Source organism: Pungitius pungitius, chromosome 6 (genome assembly GCF_949316345.1).
Source record: "Pungitius pungitius chromosome 6, fPunPun2.1, whole genome shotgun sequence".
Taxonomy (NCBI): domain Eukaryota; kingdom Metazoa; phylum Chordata; class Actinopteri; order Perciformes; family Gasterosteidae; genus Pungitius; species Pungitius pungitius.
Window position 1 is genome coordinate 5,071,514 of NC_084905.1, and position 22,870 is coordinate 5,094,383.

Genomic DNA, 22,870 nt, shown 5'->3' on the forward strand with positions numbered 1-22,870 from the left:
ATGTGGAGACTGACGATCTGGCGATGGGTCTGAGAGCAGCTGGGGTTTAAAAATCGAGGTATGTGTGTGATGGGAAACTGGAGACTGGTGTGGGGAAAATCAAGTGGGAAAGGGAGCAAAGATGGGAGGAAAAGTGATCCGAACCCAGCAGCTCCTTCAACCTTTGTTGAGGAAATCGCTGTCGTCTCCCTTACTGCCAACATGTAGACGTTACGCAGGACGCCAAATATAAACACCAGCCGTCTGCAGCCATATACAAGCAGTGGGGCCATCAAAAACAGGAATTCACAATAACACAAAATTAATTACACACACTCACAGGGAAAACCCCAGAAAAGTGCCCAATATGAAAAGCCAAATGTACAATTTTCCACTATCTCTTTCTTATAAGGTTTAGTAGATTGTTATTTAGTAGATCGTTGAAAGATGTAAAATATTGGCTGCAATTGTTAATGTAGGATTTGATTTTTCAAAGCATTCTTTCATCAACATGTAGGGAAAGATGTACAGTATGTGGGTGTTGATTATTAGGCCTTTTGTGTTGATGCATTGATTAAATTTTTTGTCTGATTCAAAGTCCCTTGTTGCACAGCCTCCTCGGTGAGGACATACTCCCAAACCGATGCATGTTTTTAATATCAAGCTCATAAAAAAATAATTGAATTCATATTGTTTGTCAGCTATAATTTTATCCTTTTGGATTCTAAAAGCCATTTGCACAAAAAGCAATGTTTTTTTGTCTGTTGTCACAGATATCTGTTTACCCATTCCAGACATGGGTGTAATCTGAGGAGAATCTTTTGTGTTTATGGGGATTATTGAATTAAAAAATGACTCATATAATTGCTTTCACGGACTATTTAGTATTAGATATGACAAGTAAAAGTTGTGCTAAGCATTAATAGTTACAGTTTACTTGCATGCATTGACAACGCACCGGGGCTACGCTGTCAGTGGTCACCAAACCACCGGATCTCAGAGATAAATTATTTTATTTTAATCACCGGATTCTCGCCCAATTCCATCTTCTTGTACCTTTGGACACATTTCCCAGTGACTACAACCCCCTCCTTACCAGAGTTTAGACTCAGAGTTTTTACTTTCTACATTTTACGATCAAAGCAACGGTGAAATGCCTTATTTCCAGCTCTACATTACAACAATTACTGTTGCTAAAACTCCTATACATTGGAAGGATAGCACAATGTCCCAGATTCAGTTGTCTCATCTTTTGATCATAAATCATTACAGATTCAGTGACCCAGTCTTATTCGACGTCAGTAACTCAACACTGGCAGCGTGCCTGCACACTCACAACTTGACTAAAAAAAGACAGTCTTGCATGAAAAATGCAGAATATTTTCAATCCATATGCCCCAGCCACATCATCAATACCACCACAACCCCTTAACCAGTTTTGCTTTCCCCAAGAACATGCATTGTTCAGATCTTTTATTGGGTTCCCTGCAGTGAATTTGCTCCACTATGTTGAGAAAATGGGAGGAAAACAGAAACATGCTGCTGCTGTCAGAATAGAGCGAACATTTTGATTTCTCACTCATGACTGAATATGTATAAAAAGGGGAACAAGGCAACACACACAACTGCTCGATAAAGTGACTCTTAGTCAGTCGAATGTACTTTTTTTAAACAATTAAATATGCATGGTTGTTTCCTCTGTTCCCTTTCTTTCTCATCGATGCAAAACCCCTCCTGTGTTGGTAAGGCTGCAGTCGAAGGGCTTCAGCTTGGCACTACTAGTAAATATGAATAAAAGACGCTTTGTTCTGTCGTAGTCGGGCCCTGCTTTACAGCTTAAGTGATCTGAGGAACCCTCGCTGGTATTTGAGGAAGAAAGAGACAGAAAAAGAACAGAGCATTTGTCACGTGGCAACTGGCATATTGACACTCACCAATGTATGTGCAGAAAAAGCCTGATTTGAAGGAATCTGTACGTGTGGACTCTTGGGTTTGTATGTGTGTGATATTGTCTGACCTGTGTGTGTGAGGTGATGTCAGGTTCTTTCAGGGAGCCATGCTCCATGGAGCGCGATGAGAGGAGAGGTACTCAGAGACAACACAAGCCATTCCAAATAGCACTCTGTCTGAATAATGCAACAGTACGGAGGAAGAAGATGAAAGGGAGGGGGAGAGAAAAGAGCAAAGGACTGGGCACAACGATACAAGCTCTGTAGAAAGTGAGATGAGAGAAAATTAGGTGATTACATTACACGTCATTTAGCTAATGCCTTTATCCAAATCGACTTACAATAAGTGCATTTCAACCGTAGAGATAAACTCAGAAGAACAAGAAACAAAGTGCAATTTTCGTTAAATAAGCAGTTTCTAAACATGTTATATATACACACGTGCCATTATCAGTCCAATTTAAGTACAGTTTGTTAGTCAAGGTAGAGTCTAAAAAGGTGTGTCTTGAGTTTTCGGCAGAAGATGTAGAGGCTCTCTGCAGTCCTGATGTCATCAGAGAGCTCATTCCACCATCTGGGAGCCAGAAGAGCAAAGAGTCGCAATCTCGCTGAGTGCTTTTCTCTCAGTGAGGGAGGAACAAGCAGCTTGGCAGATGCAGATCAGAGTCTGGGGGTTGGAATGTAGGTTTCTATGGAAGTAAATCTGTCATCAGGTGTTGAAATAAAATCAGGATCAGATCAGGAGCGTACGTCAAGCAAAAGGAGCAAGCACCCAATACACCTTCGGATTGTAGCCATGTCCAATAAATATTCAGTGCTAGAAATTCAATCAACCTTTTATTTCAACACCCGATGACCGATTTACTTCCATAGGGTTTGACCATGTCCTGGATGTAGACTGGAACCGATCCATTCACAGCATGGTATGTGAGAACCAATGTTTTGAACTAGATGCGTTCAGGTGATTGATTGGAGTAGAGGAAGAAATGGAGGTAAACCTAAAAGCACCATGTACATTGACCATTTAAAGAGCATCAAGGATAACAAAAAAGAGACTGGATGTATTCCCATTGTGCATGGTCCTTGTGGTGGCTTTGAGCTTTGCAAAAAACTAAAAATTGTTAATCCGGTTTGTTTAAATGATAGTTTACTTTACACAACAATGCTTTGGAAGAGTATGCAACACAAACACATCTAACTTGACCCATGGGACAGTTGCAGGTACAGGTCCAACATGCCCAGCGGCAGCTGAGTAGCTAATCAGTTATCTACACTGTAGGCAATTGTTCAAACTCAAACATGGGGAGCTGTGTATTTAAGCTTTTCCGCTTCCCTCAAGTGGTCAAACAAATCAAGCTGAGATATATATCTCATATATAGAGAGATATCTCTATATAGATAGAGAGATATCTCTATATAGAGAGATAGAGATATCTCTATAGAGAGAGATAGAGATATCTCTATAGAGATAGATAGATAGAGAGCTCTATCTATCTGTATAGAGATATCTCTAGAGATATCTCTCTATATAGATATCTCTCTATATAGAGATATCTCTATACAGATAGCGATATCTCTATATACAGATAGCGATATCTATCAGATAGATATATCTCTATAGATAGCTAGAGATAGATATATCTCTATAGATAGCTAGAGATAGATATATCTCTATAGATAGCTAGAGATAGATATATCTCTATAGATAGCTAGAGATATATTTATATCTCTATAGATAGATAGAGATAGAGATATATATCTCTCTATAGATAGAGATAGAGATATATATCTCTCTATAGATAGAGATAGAGATATATATCTCTCTATAGATAGAGATAGAGATATATATCTCTCTATAGATAGAGATAGAGATATATATCTCTAGAGATAGAGATATATATCTCTAGAGATAGAGATATATATCTCTAGAGATAGAGATATATATCTCTAGAGATAGAGATATATATCTCTAGAGATAGAGATATATATCTCTAGAGATAGAGATATATATCTCTAGAGATAGAGATATATATCTCTAGAGATAGAGATATATATCTCTAGAGATAGAGATATATCTATAGATAGAGATAGATATATATATCTATAGATAGATAGCGATATATCTTTAGATAGAGATATATCTATAGAGATAGAGATATACACTCACCGGCCACTTTATTAGGTACACCTGTCCAACTGCTCGTTAACACTTAATTTCTAAGCAGCCAATCACATGGCGGCAACTCAGTGCATTTAGGCATGTAGACATTGTCAAGACAATCTCCTGCAGTTCAAACCGAGCATCAGTATGGGGAAGAAAGGTGATTTGAGTGACTTTGAACGTGGCATGATTGTTGGTGCCAGAAGGGCTGGTCTGAGTATTTCAGAAACTGCTAATCTACTGGGATTTTCACGCACAACCATCTCTAGGGTTTACTGAGAATGGTCCGAAAAAGAAAAAACATCCAGTGGGCGGCAGTTCTGTGGGCGGAAATGCCTTGTTGATGCCAGAGGTCAGAGGAGAATGGCCAGACTGGTTCAAGCTGATAGAAGGGCAACAGTGACTCAAATAACCACCCGTTACAACCAAGGTGGGCATAAGAGCATCTCTGAACGCACAGTACGTCGAACTTTGAGGCAGATGGGCTACAGCAGCAGAAGACCACACCGGGTGCCACTCCTTTCAGCTAAGAACAGGAAACTGAGGCTACAATTTGCACAAGCTCATCGAAATTGGACAATAGAAGATTGGAAAAACGTTGCCTGGTCTGATGAGTCTCGATTTCTGCTGCGACATTCGGATGGTAGGGTCAGAATTTGGCGTCTACAACATGAAAGCATGGATCCATCCTGCCTTGTATCAACGGTTCAGGCTGGTGGTGGTGGTGTCATGGTGTGGGGAATATTTTCTTGGCACTCTTTGGGCCCCTTGGTACCAATTGAGCATCGTTGCAACGCCACAGCCTACCTGAGTATTGTTGCTGACCATGTCCATCCCTTTATGACCATAATGTACCCAACTTCTGATGGCTACTTTCAGCAGGATAATGCGCCATGTCATAAAGCTGGAATCATCTCAGACTGGTTTCTTGAACATGACAATGAGTTCGCTGTACTCAAATGGCCTCCACAATCACCAGATCTCAATCCAATAGAGCATCTTTGGGATGTGGTGGAACGGGAGATTCGCATCATGGATGTGCAGCCGACAAATCTGCGGCAACTGTGTGATGCCATCATGTCAATATGGACCAAACTCCCTGAGGAATGCTTCCAGCACCTTGTTGAATCTATGCCACGAAGAATTGAGGCAGTTCTGAAGGCAAAAGGGGGTCCAACCCGTTACTAGCATGGGGTACCTAATAAAGTGGCCGGTGAGTGTATATCTATATAGAGATATATATCTAAATAGAGATAGAGATAAATATATATATCAAGCTGATATCTGAGCATTTCTAACATCTTACAAGTTAAATAAAATAGCGTGATCCCTTGAAGTAACATGGACATTAAAAATGGAAAAGAGATACATAAGATGTATAAATTGCATAAACCGTTATGCATGATTTCTCCAAATGCAATGTGCCACAAGACAAACATGTTGAGTTTGAAATATTAGGACCTAATTACACGGGATATTTTAGGCTTAATAATAGCAAAACAAAAACAAATACATTTTCACAATAAGAATAGACCCAACCGTCTGTAATGACAGCGGTTACCAGGGTAACAAGAGGAGAAAGGTTCATTAACGGATATAAATAAATAATCCTGGTCTGACGGGGTGTGTTAGCAGCAGTAGTTGACTACACTCGCTGCTCTTGGCTCTGATATTTATTGTCCACGCATTGTTTTGCTTCAGTGACACCTTAAGGAGATCGCAGAGTATACGGTCCGCCACTGGAGTGCATACATCCAGTCATCAGGGAACCGTCGGTCGGTTAATTTGTAAAGTTCTTCCTTCAACAGAAAACTAGATTGAGATTTTCCCTTGTCTTTTTTTTTTTAACTACACTAGAATTCCACACCCGACCCAGCAGTTTAAAAAGTAACTCAGTAACTTTTACTCTGAGTACATTTTTAGATTGGTAACTTTACTTGTACATCTTAAAATTTTACTTAAGTAACAGTACTTTTACTTGAGTACAACATTTTGTTACTTTTCCACATACCTGTTTTAGGACACACACTTAAACACAGGAGGGAGGGCACTGGCTGTCGCTGGCATTTTACCTGTAACCACACTAGCGTTGCCATCAGACAGTATCAACAATGCCAAGTAGAGAGGGACACTTACCAAGTAAACACGGCTCTGGGCATACAGGGGGCATACGGGAGCACAGAGCAGCACGCATAGTTGCCCACAAATGGCGTACCACAGAGGACAGGGTGTGCAAGAGGAAAAGCTGGTGGAGGCGTGCCACTTTTAACCTGGCCCACCTCATTACAGCCACCTGGTATCAATTACTAGCAGGGTCACCCAATGACCTGGCAACTCTATACTGCTACACTTAGATCACTCTGATATCATTGCTGTGAGGAAATTTCAGACAGTGGATTTACACTCTTCGTTTGATGCCTGGTTAAAAGGGCTGAAATCTAATTTGGAGGATTCACAAATGTAATATCTGGTATGTCAGAAGCGTAACTGGAGAGGAGTGCAGCTCAACCACCATGAAACGAGGAGAAGAAAAGACAAAGACGGTGTGAGAGACACACAAGTTGAGAGAAGCGATAGGGATATTTATAGCAGGTATGGATAGACCTCTGGGTCTGTGTGCGGATGCTTTTGTACACACATAAAGCCATTTAAAAGTGCTAGATTACACTGTATATTCACAGTTTATGTGGTTATATCCAATTTATTAGAAGCGGCAATATTAATAAAATTGTGTTCATTATATGAAATGTAAATACTGCACCAACATTTTGCAAAACACATCTTTGCAATTAACATGGCAGCTTTGGTAATGAGCATTCTTAAAGGACATCAATTAAGTAGAGCCCACACTCAAACTGCACTGCACTGAACTGAATAAATATTATCTAATTCTTATGAAAGGGAAAAAGCAATTTAGGAGAGAAGCAGACAACACATCTTCAATATGCATTTAAAGGATTTATCCAGAATGTGTTCTGTTTCAGAATTGCTTGTTAGAAAGGTTACTTTACAGTGTAAAAGTATTCAAATCCAAAGCTTGACCATCCTGCTTCAAATTGTCACGGCAGAGATTAGCTGTATAGGGAAGCGGGTTTAGATAATGGTCAATTTCTTGCGGATATACATGCAGTAAATAGACAGCAATTCAATTGGACACAAGGAATCATAATGTATCTTGGTTTGCATTCTTTCACTTTTATTTCTTTTAACAACTTGAATATTTCTTACAGGTGGAATACATGTTCACTTTCTTTGACTCTCAATAACAAAACTCTTTAGTCTTTGCAAAAAAACATCAAAAACAATTCACATTTTATGCAGGTTGAGGCCCACTTTAAAGGCATCTAAGCACGCAGATTCCCTGTCTCTTTATGGACAACTAGCATACTTTGTTAAAACAAGACAGGGTCTTCTCGTCCGTTTTGTATTCATTGTAAATGTATCAATATGCTGAAGTATGGTTAGATTGGAACCAGTGCTTTGGGATACCAGGCTAAGTTAGAGCAAAGATATGTTCACTCAGTTAACGATAATACGTCCTCATGTATCTGCAATCCTGGCAAGCTTAAAAGCCATTTGAACACACATCCGTTGATTTCCAGTGCAAATGGTAAATTGAAAACAGAATAAATTAAGAACACAACAGCAACTAAATGTGTGGATTCATCACTCTTTAAAAAAAATCAATAACACTCATTTTACCATGAAGAACAATAATAACTGCTATATGTAAAATGTACTGTATACTCATACAACTGTGATATAGTGCAATTACACTTACAATACACCCCAGCTTGTTTTTTCACCGTTCTCCCTATAGTCTGTACTGAGAAGGAGGTGCCACAAAAACAATGTTAACCTGCAGGGAGCATTTTGCATTAGCTTTTTAATATTGTAAATCAATGCTAATGTGAGGGTGAATCGACACAAGAGGAACGCAGCCATGAGCTACTCTTCCTTAGCGCATTTTCCAAAACATTAAATCATTTTCATGTCCATCAGAGCATTGTTTTTTGTTTTTTTACTTTCAGTATTTAGAGTCAACTAATGAATAGTGGTTGTCACACACAGATTTTAAGGGCATAATGGAAAAAAGATGGCTTTTTCAAAAAGCTAATGCAACAGCTCATTTTTAACCTTGCTAGCATCGGTGTTTAGCTCTGACAACGGAGTTGTGGGTAAAGTTAGTTGAATTCTTTTTGCTTGTAAAAAGGGGGATGGACTTGCGTAAAGTACTAGCAGGGCTTTTAATCTCACAGGCTAACATCATCCTTCTGGTGTGTTGTAGTCCACCACCCCAAGTAGCTGTTTCCTACATTCCTATGGTCATTCATGTTTTGCAACTTTGTAAGTTCTCACAGTTTTGTACAGTATTGCACGATTCAACTCATCTCCAGGATATTTCCAATATTTAGCATCAATTTACCTTTAAACTGTTACCTGCAACCAGTGCAGAGGACACATATTCTACATTGAATGATTATTGGTTTTCTTAAATATTCAAGGGATTAATATGCAGTCTTTTAAATAGGTATTCGTGATTCTATAACGAATAAAATTCTCAAATAACCACCCCACCATATAATGAAAAGTATCAAATTTCAGAGACAATATGTCTCCAAGACTAAAATTTGCCTTTAAGCTTAAAAAAAAAACATATTTTGAGGGCAGTATCTTTCTTAGACAGGCATGTGATTGACAAAGTGTTGGTTGTCTACAAACACAAAATAACTGAACTGTTGTCATGACTATTTCTAACTAGTGATACAGATTGTGCAAAAATGCAGTGGTGTTCATGGTTTAGTTAAATGAGAAGTCTATTTTTTAATATTTCTTTAAACTTCACATTTAAATGGACAGAAGAGAAGTAACCAAGTCTCTAGTTACATGTCAGGCCTGTGCAAAGATACATTAGATGGGCGCGTCAGTGTGTTAAACCTGCTATCATGATATTATTAAAAGAACAAAAGCTTTCTTTAGATTTCAGTGGCTTGAATACACATTTTTGCACAAGAACCTTTGATATCATGAAAGGCTGAATCCCCTCTCATCCATCTCAACACATTTATCATGATTGGAAATGCATGAAATATTTGATGAGCCCTTACATTTTCAACACTCTTAAACCGACTGAAAAAAGGACTTATAATATACAGTATGCTACATTGCACTCCAAGATTTATTTTCAGAGCGACTTTTCAACAATTTTCTTGAATACAAATACAAAAAATGTAAAAAGGATTAAATATTTAAAATATTCTTTTTTGACCTCCTTAATAGATAAATCTAAATGTTTATACATTAGAGGAAGAAAAAGTCACTTCCACAAGCAAGAACTCCCTCTCGCACAAAGACTAAAGTGCCGCAGCCTAGAAATGCTACAATCAGCATCCAGCTCGCTTAATAGTGGAATCCAGGTAGAACTGTCTGAACATGCTTGTATGTAACTTCAGGTTCTTTTCTTGTTCAAGAATCATGCATATAGAGCTGCTGGCTGATGGAAATACATGGATTCAGGCATTTTGTAGGTGTGTTAATGGAAAGAAAGAAAGAAGGAGGGAAGCAAAGAAAACCACGTGCAAGAAGCAGCCTGGCAGAGCCGAGGGATCAAATCCATGCAGAGTGGGATAATGAGGAGAACATCCACATCTGTGGCCTTAGGAGGGAAACGAGAAAAGATAACAGAATCGGTCGGTGAGCACGCACAGCACCTTCGGGATTTGAATTTTATCTAAAAAACAGGTGTTTTTTAAGTCTGTTCCAATATGACACTTTAATGCCGTTTCATGAAACGGCATTAAAGTGTCAAAGTGTCTCTTGGCTTGTGGACAAAACAAGAGATTTGAGGATGCCGTCTTGTGGTTTTTCAACATTTTCTGACATTTCATTGACCAAACAACTAATTGATTAATCGTTTACATATTTGACAGATTCATCTATAATGTAAATAATTGATTAATCGTTTACATAATTGACAGATTCATCTATAATGAAAATAATCGTTAGTTGCAGCCCCGATTTATTGATAGTGATTTAAACAACCCAGAATTGTAGTTAATTTGATCCAGCATTTGGGTAGCATATTTAACTCATCCATTGGGTTAAATGGACCAACCCAAAGTGCTGGGTCAAATTACTTTTTACAGTTACTTGTTGGTGTATTCATTCATCCTCGACATACTGAGAATCTACAAGCCTTGTTCCAAAAAGAAATCCCGAAGTCTAAATGTCCCCCTGATATGTTTGATTATAATTTTAATATAATTTATTATATCAGTCACACAAGCCAAATATAGAACTTAACGTACCCAGAAATTTAATGAAGGAGTTAAAAAGATTAGCAACGAATAAGGCGGCATTTGGAAAGTCTTTTTGTACAATTCAGACGGATGAGTTCTATAGGACTGTGTACCCCTGTACAGGTGTCATTAACAGGACATCACACGTAGACTATCAGCATGGGGTCCATGGGGGTTTGAAGACCTGCCGTTTTGGTACTTCAACGTGGGATTCATTTTTCAGCACCAGAGGTTATTAATTGGCTGAGAATAATTTGTTTGTATACACAACACCATCAAGCCACATTGGACCATCAGTAAAGGATGTCCCTTATTCAATTGGCTTGAGTAGTTTCTCATTTGTGGCTTGTGGCGGGCCAACTACTAAATGAGCCCTGTCCAGAGAAACACGAGGGGGGGGTTATAAAGTAAAAAGACTGAACCTGAAAGATACCACACTGATATGTCTTAAAGTTATATCTTCAACTTTGTTGGATTTTGTTAGTTAGTTTTACACTAAGAGACAAAACGGATGGAGGGAATGATTATTGTGGCCAGAAAATCGCTCAGCATACATATGGCATATGAGTATTGATGATACTTGAATCATGTATGGACAAAACATTTAAAGCTCAGAAACTGCTACGATCCATCGATATGACATAATATTGCAAAAGGGCAGTTTGCACACTTTCAGAGAAGCGTGCTATTTGAGAACCTATATTTTTGGTAACATCAACAAATAGCATTTTTAATCATTTAAACCCACAGACACCGTTCTGCTGCAGGTCATTTGTGTACCAAATATGTATTAATCCCCGAATAAAATAGTCCCCAAAAAGAAAACAACAATCCCTCGCTGTTTTGGGTAATTGTTGTGTTTGTAGTTGTTCATGTCTGGAGTGTCAATCAAGGTGGTTCTCTTTGGCACATTGCCTGGCACTGAGCTTAGTAAATTGGATTATAAGTGTTGAAAATAGGTTCACTTCACTAACAAATTGAGTCACAGAATCATTACCTTCCATTTTGAAACCGGTCCACAGTGCAGATGGATCACTGCTCCTCACAGCCAGCAGGTGGAAAAGCCTCCGCTTCCTGGTTCTGGAACATGTACTGCGAACATGTACATATGTAATACTTTTAACTCCTTAATGGCATAACTCATGATAATACATTAAGTATGTATTGGATATCTATTATCCAACGTGTGTCCAACAGCAATATTGATCGGTGTTGTGATCACAAAAATTCTTTCCTACAGCTTGGCTGTAAACATCTGTACTGGGAATACGCCTCCTTGACTGTTTTTTGGCCTCCGCTCCGAAAATGACATACCCATGATAAAATGTACAATAACTCTACAACTACTTTTTCTATTTGGACAATTCTTTTTACGTAAGATAAAGGAAGTGCTATGATGTGTAAGAATCGGTTTATATGTATGTGGGAGGAAATGTAGCAATATTTCACACAAAAGAAAAGTTCGAATTTTGTAAAAAGCATCCAAAAATAACCCAAACAGCCCTATAAATCCTATAAACATGGAATTAAGGCCAACGCCACATCCACATGACAAGCCAGTTCGCTGACAGTACACATTTAAAGTTTCACATAAGGATAAACTACTAAAGGAGGCTTCTGTGAAAGCCTCACGGCGAGTCTGAACAAGTTGTGTAATAAGTAAGGAATCATTTTTCATACCCTTTGGGGAGACCACAAAGTGGTCAAGTAGAGAATATTCCATAACATAGTTAAAGGGAGAACGTCCTTTCATTCACGCAGTGTCCATACAACTCTCACACTATATGACTTACTGATTTGAGGTTGGACTCAATCTCTGTGAAGTTCCACTCAGTCAAAGGAAGGCTTAAACTGAACGGCTGCAGAGAGAGAGAGATAGAGAAAGATAAAGAAGGAGGAGTGAGAACACATTAACTAGGAACTAAGGCCGTTGTGGGCTTGAAGAGGCAGACACGGGTACCATCTTAGACATGGCGGGTTCTATGTGCAGTTGAACAAGTTGTATGTCTGTATGTGATTAGTGCAGGTCTACTGACATCCAGAACAGCACTGGGTCCAGCTTCCACAGTGCTCTGCTGATGGCTCCTGAGCAGCAGCTGCTGCAGCTCCTCCAGGCTCATGTCCACGTTCTCCCCCACATCGGATCCCTCCGCTCTGAGCGCACACACACACACACACACACACACACACACACACAAACCCCCCGGGTCGATTGGGCATCGCTTCTGTGTCCGTGCGAACATCTGTGTTGACCTTAACACCTCACATACACGTGTGTCTATGGGGTCTGGTGTGAGCTCACCTGTCCAGGGCAGGTCTCTTACTTCTCCTCTCCACCGTAGAGGCCAGGGAGCCCCTCCCCTCCAGGACAGACTGGACCATTGCGACGGGGAGCACGGGAGGTTCTGAGGAGCACACCTCACAGGAGGACGCCAACACTCCGGGATCTCCTCCCCCTGCGTTGTCTCCTTTCCTTCCTCCTCTCACTCCTGGACTCACGGGCTCCTCTTTGATGAGCATCATGCTCTTTTCCCTTTTGGCGGAGTAAAATGCTGTATCAGCACATATTGATGATGCAGTTTTACACAACACATTTCCCAGAAAGTTTTACATCAGGTTCTTTAAAATTGTACAGGTTACTTTTATAATGGGAAAAAGGGATGCTACATTCCATCAGTCACCTTGTTTCATCAGGCTGCATCTGGAGGGCCATACTGGGCTGAGACATGTCAGTTACATCAGATATTATCGGCCCCCCTGTCAGCCCACTGGTAGAACAAGAGGCAGTATCACTCGATGGCTGCGGAGCAAGAAGGGGAAATGCCTGTTATGCGTGTTTCGCTCTTTGGATCTCCTTTTTTGCCCTCTTTTTGTCTTTGGCTCAGTCTGTGGCTTGTTTAGAATTTAGTTATTTTCACATTACAGATTTATAGACCTGTACTGCACTGCAAAACCCACATAGCTGGTCGTTAAGGGCCAGAATCAATAGACATGGGTTTTACCATATGAAAACAATACGGCACAGAAATGTATTTCCATGACACCAGAACGGGCAGTAACTACAAAATGACGTTATAAACCGAGGCAAACCGCAGTACCTGCATCCTGGTATTGTAAAGCAGTCCAGGAAGCAATAACTTTTCTGCAGCCCAGTAACATCTGGGCTATAAAACCCTCCATCAACACTTACTGCCCTCTGAAAATGATCTACAGCTGAAGCAAAAGAGTATCTCATGTCTAGCCCTCTGAAACTGTCAATGCGCACTGCTTCCCTCTAGTGGTAGAGTAACATAAGAGCTACTCTGATGGCAGGAGGTGAGAGATGGATTATGTCTGGATGATATTTTTCTCACTGCAATGTGGCACAGATTAAGATAAACGGCTTGACCTTCTGAAGGGCGTCTTTCGTTATTAGGAATTGTGTCTAGTAAATCAACGATACATTTAAAATCCAAGCCCTTAGAAAGGCCATCCGTCCACTTCTACTTAAGTTGACGTTTACTGCATGAGCCTGCCAGAACCGTTTGTAGGACGTCCATTTACAGTTAAAAAAGATGGCAGTGCACTAATAACTCTAACTAAGATTTTTTTGTATTGTTCATGCACATCTTTAGTAACTCTAAAAAAATAATTCTAAAAAACTGGATTACTAAGAACGTGATAAACATTAGGTGCATGTCTTTCATATTTTCTCACCGACTGGATGTAGAAAGGCTCATGCATGGGCTCCATCGTGTGACTATGGCTGAACTTGGAGCCCGGAGCGCTGGGAGAACCATCGTCCAACATCAAGGGCCTGGAGGGAACATTTGTTTTCAATCAATAACGAATCTCGACTCATAGCAGTCGGTAACATTAGTGCATCATCATAAAGCTTCATTGGGTACTTTAAGCATCTGATTACGTAGCCAAATGATACACATGTGCCATGTCTAGTGCATATCACAGCCTCAGTGAACTGCTGTTCATTATTGATAATGTTGAATGTCAACATCTTAACATTTAAGAACGACCTACAACTCTTTGGTGGTAATTGTACACTTCGAAGGAAGGTAAAGAAATGTCATCCATGTTGTGTTATTAAGGGTTTTAAGGAGTTTTACATTTGAAGGGGATTAATTGGAAGCAATTGATTACAATATTCACAACTATTTTCAAACAGTGTTCTATCACCTAAAAGCGTTCTAGGAGTCGGCCGCCTTGAGCTGCCATGTTTCTACAGCGGCCTACTGTGGACACTGGCTTTGCTTTATGCTTGTCTAAAAGTAGGGTTTTATTAAGAGACTAGGTATCAAACAGGCTCCAGTGCTAAATCACCTAAGTATTGATAAGCCCTGAGGACGCCAGGGTTTTAATGAGTACTACTAATTTGGCGATGTCCTTTATTATCCCGCTGCATTTGCATCTGCTCTTTCCCTGTCATGCAAAGCTTCTCCTGCTGTACAGACGCATGGAGACACACACGTGCAATCATATATTTATGAGTAAAAAGCTGCTACGTCATTCACATCTGTGAACAATTCTTAAAATATTCTTAAAATAACATGATTGATAAGTGACAATGACTTTAAGTGCCACCACTTGTTTGCTGGCTAATCTCCCAAAGATGGTGGACATGGCAAACATGATCCTTTCTCAACATCACCAGAAGCATGTGATTTGACCAGCTCAAGGCTCCCAGAGTCACCGACATGGTTGCAGACTCTCAGAGGGTTTTCCCACGCTGGTTCTGTTGGAGGGACCTCTGCTCAGTTGTCCCTGTTAGTGCGGCTCGTTTAAGCTGGAGTGAAAGATGCCAAGTGAACCATAACTAAAATGCAATGATGCACCATATTTTCCGTTGGTCTCGACCAACGAGGAGTTAATTTATTATTTTTCAGATAGTTCATGTGTAGATGTGACCGTAAATTAGGGAGTGGGGGTGTTAAGTTTAAGACGCGAGACTGGGAAGATATAAAAATCTGTTGACGTTAAGAGAGACTATGCAATCAAGAAGGGCTAAAACATGGTGACTATCCTTAAAATAAGGGGCAAAACTGCTACTTTTGTTGGCCAACACTGTGACCCTGAAATACACGTTTCTAAAGCACTTTTGTTTTTCAGCATGCCTTTCATTTCTCGCGCCGGCCTTATTCAGCAAAGCTGATCCAGCGTTTTACACACACAGGCTGTACCAGGGTCATGAACCCTGCTTTGCCTTCATTGCGCGTGTATGTATGTGTGTGTGTGTGTGTGTGTGTGTGTGTGTGCGTGCGTGCGTGCGTGTGCGTCTGACTGATTCAGCACTTGTTTCCATTCACATCGCTTGTTGTGTTAGATTGTCTAGTTTGTCAGCTGAGCCAGCCCTTCCCTATGCAGCACTGTGGCACCGTTTGTCTCACTTTTGTTGATTTCGCCACTGTGTACGTGCGTGTTTGTGTGCGTGCATGTGCTCACGCGTGCATGTACTCACAGCTTTCTCTTTAAGCCTACAGTGCTGGGTGTGGTGGACTGCATCTGGCTGAACAGAAACTGAATCAGCTGGCAATGAGAGAAAAAGCACAGCATGAATCAGCATCCTCACATAAACACCCATACCCACACACACAGACACACACACTGACACATTCATTCCTGCTTGTGACTTACCCTCTTTCATCCTGGCCAAAAATGTAATATGAAATGAAATGCACACATCACATACTTTTTACACAATGTTTTTTCTGAAATCACAAATTAAAAATGGTAGAGAAAAATACTCAAGATCCACATTGAAAATAAATACTACACCACAACAATGAGTGTAAGAACGAGGGCGCACACACACACACACACACTTAGACTGACCTTGTTCATGACTTTCTGTTGCTGCGTGTGATTCTGTCTCAGTGAGACCACCTCTCTCCACAGCACTTCATTCTGCCTGCAAACCAGAGGAGGAAGAGGTCAGGGGAGGTAGAGGAGGGAGAAAGAAGACACTGAGAATACAAAATCAGGTTCAACTTTTTTTCATTATGAGTTGATTAAACATATGGCGCAAACCCAAAGTTCTTTTTTCTATTCAGCTGATCAGCACTAAACCAAGAATCTTAAGAGGTCTCTTTTTCTACACCCTAAGAATAATTCGCTCCAACCAAAAACTGATTTAACATACACTTAAAAAACTTGGGATAGACCTTTCTGGACATCTCAAGCATAATTTTCATGGCACAGACTTATGTACATTACCCACAATGCAACTCTACCAACATCAGAGATTCAGGTGTGTTTAAATTAATGAAATCAACAAGTAATTTTAAATTGCTGTGTTTTGACCCAGAAAAGAGTTATTGATGCATTGTTTACTGCATACAAAAGGGAACACAAATGGCTTTTTGTGATGCCTGCACATGCTACGAGTGCACAGAGCACTATCCACAAGCGGAAAAGTATTACCTCGAGGGAGCTTTTCTACTCTGCAAGAGGATAATGTAGTCCCACAATCATGACCCCCCCAAACTCGACCAAACTACAACACAATAACTCATCAAGATAACTGTGGAGACTGGAGAAGGGCTGCAATGGACTGTGGCTGATTTCTCCACTTTGATTGCTCAAACTCAAACATTCACTTTCTGCGGCTTGACTCTGGCCCCTTTATTGCTTTAGAGGTGCATGTTTTCATAGATGTAAAGAAGGCATGCAGAGTGCTATATGGTCACCTAGTTGGCTTCTCAAGAGAATAGTTAAACGCATGTGATGCCTGGTGAAAAGTCCCATGCTGGGATATTGTGAGGGGCAGGTCAATGTGTTTTAGGATGATACTTTTTAGGCTGCGCATGTGCAGTCCATCCCTCTCAATGTAGTGCAAAGTGACTGGACTCAGATTCAAGCCGCTCAATGCATTCTTTTTTAGAAATTGAGAATACATTTAGTATGGGCTCTAAATACAGAAATCTGTGATGGAATATTTTGAGAGAGCAATGTCCGAACCAGATCCCTGGGAGTTGATCTGCTCATCCTTTCTAAGAATGTTGTTATTGATGTGCATGTGTGTGCTGGTCAGGTGAGCAGCTGAACATTCTCTCCTCACGTTAGCAAACAATTACCATCACAAAGCAGCTTTTCCTCACAATAGACACACGGCAGCTATTTTTACCAATAGCCTCTAGAGAAAAAGTTCATCCACTTCAGAATTTGTTCCAGTTTAGCTATATGGAATAAGAAACAGGTCACCTGCTCTTCCCCCATTTTCCCCCTGAAATATGTTTTTCAAAAACAGAAAGTGAATGTAAACTACATAGAATAACTTACAGTGAATTGTCCAATCAAATGAGTTATTAACTGGTTTGTAAAATATTTAATGCAGACTGCGCAGAACACATCACTGTGTCACATTAACCCGACCTTTGAATTTGAAAATAAAATAGAATATTGACCTGATTATTCCTCTTAAAACTAGACTTAATTTCTACAAGAAAGGGACTAAAGAAATTTGAGGTGAACAGGACTTTGGCAGGAATTCTGTACAACGGGCTAACTTTGCAAAAATAACAAATGAGCAATTATTTGATTTATACACAAACCAAAATAAAAATTTCACACGCGACTTTTGGCCCTGGGGCAGTTGCCTGCATAGCAAAGGAAATGTGTTTTGGGTTATGGCACAGTCATAACTCACTGTTTCATGTCCTGCATCTGGCACTCCATGTTGTCCTGTTGTGTTCGGAGAAGCTGGACTTCATAGAGCAGTTTACTGAGGTCCTCCTGACGGACTTTGGTCTCCTCACTCTTCACTATGGACACCTGAACACAAAGCACAGCCTGAATTGTTAAGTTGCTCAGATACAGCACATGCAGTCACTAGAATGTCTGTGAGCAGAGAAACTCAGTGGAGCAGCGTGACTCCAGTTGGTCAACCCAATTGACCATTGGGTTGACCAGCTGGAGTCACGGGTCACTTGACAACGTTGTTTTCAGATATTTGTTGTCGTCCCCAGATGAGGCCATGACAAGCCCGTGACTTCTCCACCATAAGTTTAAAATTTGTGGTTTTGAGTGCAATGTCATTGAGTGGAGCTAATTAGCATAATTTCGGGAGCAAGACCACGCCTCCAACACGCCTCTTCCGGTATTTCTATAAATACAGCTCGACCCACTCTTCTTGTTCTCGAGTACGCATTCAGAAAACCCCACCCCCCAACCCCTTTTCTTTTCTTTTCTTTTATCTCCCTCTTTTTTCCAACTTTTCGTAGGGCCATGAAGGGGTTTGCCGTGCCCGGGCGATCCTCCGACGTAGCTCTCCACGACCCATCCAATCAACCGGACTAAATCAATCAACGACTGTTCTCTCAAGTTAAACGCCTTCAGTGGATGTCATGGTCACCACTAAATCAGAACCGTGCAGCTTGTCGTAAGGGAGTGACCATTAAGAGCTTTTGACAGTGAGGTGGGCCTACACCGGGTCAATGGCGAATATATCATAGCTTCCTACGCTTTTATGTTTTCCGTACAACATTTGACTACTATCAAATAATGTATTTCTTCTGATTACAATGCAGCCCATCATGGAGTTTAACACTTTTAATCATAAATAAGCAACACCCCCTTGGTATTATTACTCCACAAAACTCTTTGCCATATCTCCACATTCTGTTGATGTACATACAGATCACCTTCATCTGTTCGACCGTGAACAAAACATCTGGGTGAAATGGTACAATTCCAAATTAAAGACTTTTAGAATTTAAATATAAAGCTTATTACATTTGTTTGTTTGTTACCACAGACACAGACTTTTTGAGACCATCAGGACCAAAACCTCCTGCCACAGAAACAGCTTCTTTCCCTCATCAGTTGGTCTCGTAAACCAAATTCGGAGTCCCCCACTGACCCAGAAACTACATGCGCATAATTCCATTATGTGTAACATATGTGGCAATAAATGGCTTCTGATTTTGGTTCTGCCTTGTGTATTTAGGTGTCTGTAGGTGCGTCCATACCTTCCTCTTGATGTGTTCCAGCATGTGTTCATGTCCCTGGAGGAAGTAAAGATGTTGGAACTCCGTGTCGTCTCTCTCGGGCTTCACCAGACCACTTTGCTCAATGTTGACTACCTTACGGAATCCATCTACACGTATACATATTGGAGGCAACACACACACAGACAGACACATACAGAGCGTATTAGTGCATATGCGATAGTGGCGAATGGAGTAGAGTGATGTGCTGGGAGCCGCAAGGTTGGTAGTTCGAATCCCAGCTGCTCCATCTCAAAGTGTCCCTGAGCAAGGTACCAAACCCCAAATTGCTCACCAGGCAAAATGTAAGCCATGGGTTAAAATGCAATGTAAGTTGCTTTCAATAAAAGCGTCAGCTGAATGTAATGTAATACAGTAAATTAGTACAGACCAGAGAAATGTAGGTTACTCACACATATTGAGCTGTCGAACGAAGCTGGCCATATTATTGTGTTTAAAGTACTTTGGAAGGACTTCCTTGGCAAATCGCCCCTGGTCAAAGACATGAAAACTAGTCCCAGACTGAAATAGAGAAAAGTCAGAAAAGCTAGTCAGGACAGAAAAAAAAGTGGATGCAAAAGAGTATTTCTTTACTATTTTCATTCTGATCATGGTTTTTTATTCACAATAATCAAATACGTCACTTGTCTGGTTACTCCTGGCTGTTGCTTAGTGTGACAGAATTTTTTTTAGATGCCACAACCTCTCAGTAAATTAGGCAATGTGTTATCATAAATACTGGTTCAGAAAATCAGGCTCATAATCCTAAAAAAAAGGTAAGAAAATCCATGCTAATGAGCATCTAGATATTTAGACATCTGGATATAAAGAAATCTAGATCTTTTTAATCCAGTTTTTCTCCAATCATTCATTTTTTAAACTTTTTTTTTTAACTGCTGCGACAGACCATGTTAAGCTCGTCGCTGAAGCTGTTTATGGGATAATGCTAACTTACTTCTTAAATTAGCATTTTGAGCACTGTTATTTGCTTTCTAATAGACTGACAATGCAGCAGCTGATGGTGCACACTCTACAGATGTCACAAGACTGGAGAGCCTCCTTCTGCATGTTTGACTCCCTACCAAGAACTAAAGAGAAGTGGTCTTCTTCCTGTTCATCAGTGAAGGACAAACTTAAATCCTACAAATCTCACTCCCTGTACGACCAACTTTGAAACCCACATGTGGTTCATTTGGATCACGTTGTTAAATCTAACTGAAGAAATTGTATATTTTGAAAAGCATTGAATAACGATGCACCACCTCTATTCTCTCCCCAAACTAGACGTGGTGCTGTTCATCTCTGGGTTGAAGGTCAAACGGGCTATTTATGGTCAAATTCACAATGCATTTTTAACATCAAAGAAAGCAGATGACAGAAAACAAAATACTGAAAGAAAGTCCTCACTTAAATGAAGGGAGACAACCTAACAAACCTAAACAACCTTTATGTTGTGTAAACAGTGATGTCCCATCAACATTTCTAAAATGGTTTTATTTACCGCAGTACTGAATATAAAGTAATTCAACTAGCTCCACAATAACAATACACTTGAATGCATCTGTGACAATGACATGACAAAATAATGTGTCAATCTAATTTCTATAGTTACTTCACTTTATATACATTTGGAAGTAAACGATATGCCATGAAATGTATTTGCCAGTATTTAACTCAAAAATACAAACCATTACACAGCAAAACCTTTTTTGCATGCTAACAGATAATCAAAATATGCTGCTGTGTTGTCGGGTAGCTGGTTACCAAAAGAACAACAGATGGGAAAACATTAAAATGCAGTTGGGCTACACTGCTGAGAGCTCAATATGTGTATGCTTGACAAAAAAACATTGGTTTGTCACCGTCGGGCCTGGTTAGTGTTTCTGTTCTCCGTTGTGCACCTGGAAGAGTTAAAGGTTGGAAGACAGACTCACAGCACTCCAGCAGATGAGGAGGTTGGTATCTGGATCCTCCACCAGGGTCCACAGCTTGGTGAGGAAGGCTGGAACGTTGCTGGCGTAGCTGCCATCTACACCCACGGCACCCGGGGACTCCTGCATACTGACACCTGTCCACTGCCGAGACGCCTTACAACAGGAAACCAAACGTGTGTGCTTGTAGAAAGAGTGTGTGTGTGTGTGTGTGTACGCAGACACCCAAGCTAGTCCATGCTTGAGGAACTCCAATTCTGTTGATCCGTTACTGATAATCCCAAGTTTGTCTTAGTCTCTTCGATTCCATTTCATTTGGTAAAACGTCTCTTTAGTTGTCAACACAATCTCACCTTGTCTTTTTGTTTTCAATTTCTCTTTTGCTTCTCAATATGTTGTCATTTAATCCTGCTGCTCTACGGTTTATGTTTCTCTTCTGCTCTCTTTCTCTTTTCTCCCTACCTCACCAGTCATCTGACAGAACGTCATCATGGAAGGTCCATGTCAGCACACACACATACACAAACTATTCATGCCCCCCCCCTATAATTGGCCCCGGGCCTCCCGCTGACAACTAAGAGACCACCCAGCAAAACAATACAGCGTCCACACAAAAGCTCCATTAATACACCACTGTCCAACCATCCGAAGGCTATTGGTTACTGAATAGAGTGCACCTTTACACCAGAAGAACGCCTCCATTATCGGTTCTGTCAACTCACTGACATCAGAGATGTCTTCACCTTGTTGTGATGTTAATATCCTGTAAATAGCTGAAGTGTTTCACACTGATAAGATGTCCCCAGTGTCCTGGCTGTGGAGACTTAACAAGTTGGTTCACATGTGTTGGATGTAAGCAAGTTTTCTATTGATGCCACCTGTAACTGAACTGAGGTAAGAGAACGGCCTGGCCCTGATGTGAAGGAGGAAAGTTCTTGGCAATCTACTGAGCATGTAGCTGCTGTGACCTTTCTTCCCTTGCAAAGAAATAAACGGAGAAAGACATATTTGACTCAGAGCCTTAATTCTTATTTATTGAAATTCAAATAAATAAAAGTCAATAGATTTGAACAACCTTGCTTCATTTTTAAATTTGTCCACTCACATTATGATTATAATTGATTTTCTTGATTTAAAAAAAAAAAAAAACGAGTAGCACTTTCATTTGTAAATGTGTTATAACAAAGTTAAAAGGCAAAAATAAACCATATTTGCTGTTTGTATTGCTTCTAATTGTGATGAATAAAAAATCAGTTGAGTATTTTAACGTAAAATTGTTTTATTGTGTTGAATTAAAAAACCCAAAATGCAGCGGGTCCAACAGACCCACAAAAAAAAGAACACCGTACAAAGGTTAACGATTGTCTGTGCAAAAAGTTTTACCACAATTTGATGTCAGAAGTGGGATTGTTTGAAGTTCCGTCGGGACTCTATGGACGTCCGGAAAGAAGGCCTCTTCAGGATCAAAAAACAAAAGTGATTCTGCCCCAAACCTCATCAGATTCAGAGAGTGGCGTCTGGCGACAGAGAGGGGCCCTGATTGGCTTCAACACGATCAAACCAAGGAAGATTT

The 22,870-nt window shown here is 40.3% G+C and overlaps 2 protein-coding genes across 2 annotated transcripts in view; one reads left to right on the plus strand and one right to left on the minus strand.

The window, feature by feature from the left end:
- Positions 1–22,870, plus strand: part of LOC119195887 (histone H2AX) — a 207,132-nt gene that overhangs the window by 163,004 nt on the left and 21,258 nt on the right. The window lies entirely within an intron of this gene.
- hsf4 (heat shock transcription factor 4) lies at positions 7,263–21,927 on the minus strand. The gene is made up of 13 exons (XM_037451152.2): positions 21,301–21,927; positions 19,780–19,888; positions 19,349–19,476; positions 18,028–18,152; positions 16,215–16,290; positions 15,841–15,908; positions 14,085–14,184; positions 13,070–13,188; positions 12,691–12,921; positions 12,425–12,542; positions 12,182–12,247; positions 11,386–11,480; positions 7,263–9,745 (listed from the first exon to the last, which is right to left on the minus strand). Exons 1-12 carry the CDS (start codon positions 21,424–21,426, stop codon positions 11,421–11,423), a joined length of 1,326 nt encoding a protein of 441 aa, XP_037307049.1. The 5' UTR covers positions 21,427–21,927; the 3' UTR covers positions 7,263–9,745; positions 11,386–11,420.

Excerpts from the sequence above, each read along its gene's own strand:
- hsf4 (XM_037451152.2), bottom strand. The coding sequence starts at position 21,426 with ATGCAGGAGTCCCCGGGTGCCGTGGGTGTAGATGGCAGCTACGCCAGC. Across the intron at positions 16,291-18,027 it reads CAGATGCAGGACATGAAACA|GCAGAATGAAGTGCTGTGGA; the intron begins GTGAGTTATGAC and ends TCTGGTTTGCAG. Across the intron at positions 12,543-12,690 it reads AAGAGACCTGCCCTGGACAG|AGCGGAGGGATCCGATGTGG; the intron begins GTGAGCTCACAC and ends GTGTGCGCTCAG.